We start from the raw sequence: 2,514 nt of genomic DNA on the forward strand, positions 1-2,514 counted from the left end.
AAATCCACTTGAACATGACGCTGCTTTTTTCGAGGTTTTTCAAGAACCATTCGAGCCACAGAATTCGTTTTGGCATCGTTGGATAGAGAATTGAATAGGGGGGTCAGGCCCAAGGCCAAGGCGTTTTCGTATTAACTAAAGTTACCGCCCACCATCTGCAATTGCAAAAAAAACCCGATTTCCATTTCCATTAACGAAAAAACCGCAACTTTGCAGTTATACAAAATCACAATGGAAAAACCGCTGCAGTGTCGGCCGTCCCTCGAACCAAAGTCAAAGTATCCGGCGGCACCCAGACGTGCTCCAGCGACTTGCAGCAATCAAATAGTAAGTAGTAAGCACTGGAAACTTGCCAGTTGGCAGTGACTGGAACTTTTCAGAAGCTTCGCCTCCGCAATTTAAGTCCTACTCGCTCACTGGCAATACGGCCAACCAGCTCTCTCAATCAGTGAGGGAGAGGCTGATGATGGGCTCACAGAGCCTACCAAAAGGGGGCGTCCACCAGGAGTTCGGGCTCGTGATGAGGCAAATGCGACCAAAGGCCAGCGACGGCTCGCTTAGTGATACTCAGGCAATAGAAAATTGCAGCCCTTATGCACCTTGGCTGCGGCATAGGTAAGTCGGTTAAATCGCAGCCGAAACAGCTTACCAATGGGGGTTTTTCTCCGGAAATAGCAATACGTACTCGGTCGCTCCACGGCTTTCCGAAACGGACAGCATGGAGAGCCTCACCAGTCTTCCAGGTCACAGAAGTAGCCTTACACATGCGCGCCTTTTAAGAGATTCACCTTCGAGGTTGAGCAGGAGTAATAGCATAAGGTAAGGCTCTAATATTCGATAGATACTTGGAAAATTTTAGTGAAAATCAGCCAAACTGCATTGTCGTTTGATCCTTTGGTTGGGTTTATGTTAAGTTTCCCTCCGCACTTAAAGGCCCCCATTCAGAACCATATAGTTGTTATAACTGCCGATTCTTTAAAGCAGAATCAAATAAATTCTAGACCATATCGGGCACTGATAATGACTGAATGGTTCTGCAGAAGTGCACACTTATTTCTTCAAATTGTATGTTTCGAACGTGGAAACAGAAGGTAAAAAATCGGAAGTTACAACTGGAAACATCGTAAAAATGATTTAATGAAGTTCAAATGCGCACCAACTGGAGCATTTTCCAGACGTTATTCCACTGTTTTTATGACTATTTTGTTTCCTTTAACAGCTACCTCAGAGATCGGACATTTCCCAGGTAGACCCCAAGTGTGAACCACTGTGCTTTCGTAAATACGTCTGAGCTTTTGTGCCTTTTTCCACATTCTTCTGTTGCTTTCAGCGTATTTAGAACAAACTATACCATATTGATTCCATGTGGAAAAACTCGAAAATTTTGTGGCTTTCGCACAGATTTGCTTGCAACGATTCACCCCGCGTCTTCGCCTCGAATCTGGATATAAAACAACAGCTTCCAAAACCGCTTTGTACAAATCAGGGGGTAATTTTTGGGGTTTGTTTCTTTGTAGATCGACCAAATCGGAAAAGCTCTACCCCTCCATGTTGCACCGGAATACCGAACCGGAAACGGAGCCTTATTACTGCTTACCAATAGGGAGTTTGTCGCATTGGTCGCAACCTACCAGTCCCGCGCCTGGGAATGCTCGGACTTTTCCCTTAAGCCCCACGCATGGAGGCACTCCAAGGCATAGTATCCCGAAAAACGATGAACGTAAGTAGTTTTTTCTTTGAGTTTAGTTTCAAAAGATAAGCAAAGTTTTTTCAGTCCACGGCTCCTCAATCAGTTTGGTGTCAACGGCCTCCAGCCTCTACTCATCAGCTGAGGAGAAACAAGCTCACGAAATCCGGAAACTCAGAAGGGAACTGGGGGAGGCTCAGGAAAAAGTGCACACTTTAACTTCACAGCTGAGCACAAATGTAAGTACCTTTACAGATTGTCTGCAGTTGATTGCATAGAGAGTTTGCCTGAAAAAATCGTTGAAGAATCGCGACAACCAAATGGTGGTCAAAACTAGTTAACACGTTACGGTGAATGATTTTTGATGCATTTGGATTTGGGTTGGTTCTATTGGCTCTATTCACTCAAATTTGAAGATGTTCTACCCAGTTTGATTGATTTTTTTCGATTCTCTGACTATTAAAAACACAGATTGATCCACACGCAAAGCTACTGTTCTTCTCATCTTACTAGATACTATTATTACTTCTTACAGTTATAGTTCCGGGGGAGCCTGAAATTATCACATCTCGAATACTTTCATGGCTCTGATGATGCCGAAAGTTTCATTAATATTCAGATTCCTCTATTAAAAAACTCCCATTGAAATGCTCAACAAACAATCTTTCCCCATTTGATTATTCTCTTAAACTGATGTGCCGGAACGCAATTCCCTAATTAATCCATATCTAAATACGGATTTTGTTTAGGGGCGGATCCAGCTTTAAAGTCAGGGGGGGTTATGTAGTAAAATACAGTCTTCTGTTGTTTATGAAATTACAAAAATT

General features: G+C 43.2%; 1 protein-coding gene across 2 annotated transcripts in view; it reads left to right on the forward strand.

Moving 5' to 3' along the window:
• LOC109546206 (protein sickie) overlaps nucleotides 1-2,514 on the forward strand; it is a 65,749-nt gene that overhangs the window by 36,879 nt on the left and 26,356 nt on the right. The window contains exons 12-16 of one of the 2 annotated variants that reach the window (XM_048668051.1): nucleotides 217-327; nucleotides 381-615; nucleotides 676-819; nucleotides 1,518-1,720; nucleotides 1,775-1,926. In XM_048668051.1, the coding sequence (XP_048524008.1) occupies nucleotides 217-327; nucleotides 381-615; nucleotides 676-819; nucleotides 1,518-1,720; nucleotides 1,775-1,926 (845 nt within the window). The remainder of the gene's footprint in view (nucleotides 1-216; nucleotides 328-380; nucleotides 616-675; nucleotides 820-1,517; nucleotides 1,721-1,774; nucleotides 1,927-2,514) is intronic. The other variant, XM_048668052.1, reaches the window with a different exon arrangement.

This window comes from Dendroctonus ponderosae, unplaced genomic scaffold (genome assembly GCF_020466585.1).
Source record: "Dendroctonus ponderosae isolate FM_Combo_2020 unplaced genomic scaffold, Dpon_F_20191213v2 Dpon_F_20191213_7, whole genome shotgun sequence".
In the NCBI taxonomy this organism is placed as follows: domain Eukaryota; kingdom Metazoa; phylum Arthropoda; class Insecta; order Coleoptera; family Curculionidae; genus Dendroctonus; species Dendroctonus ponderosae.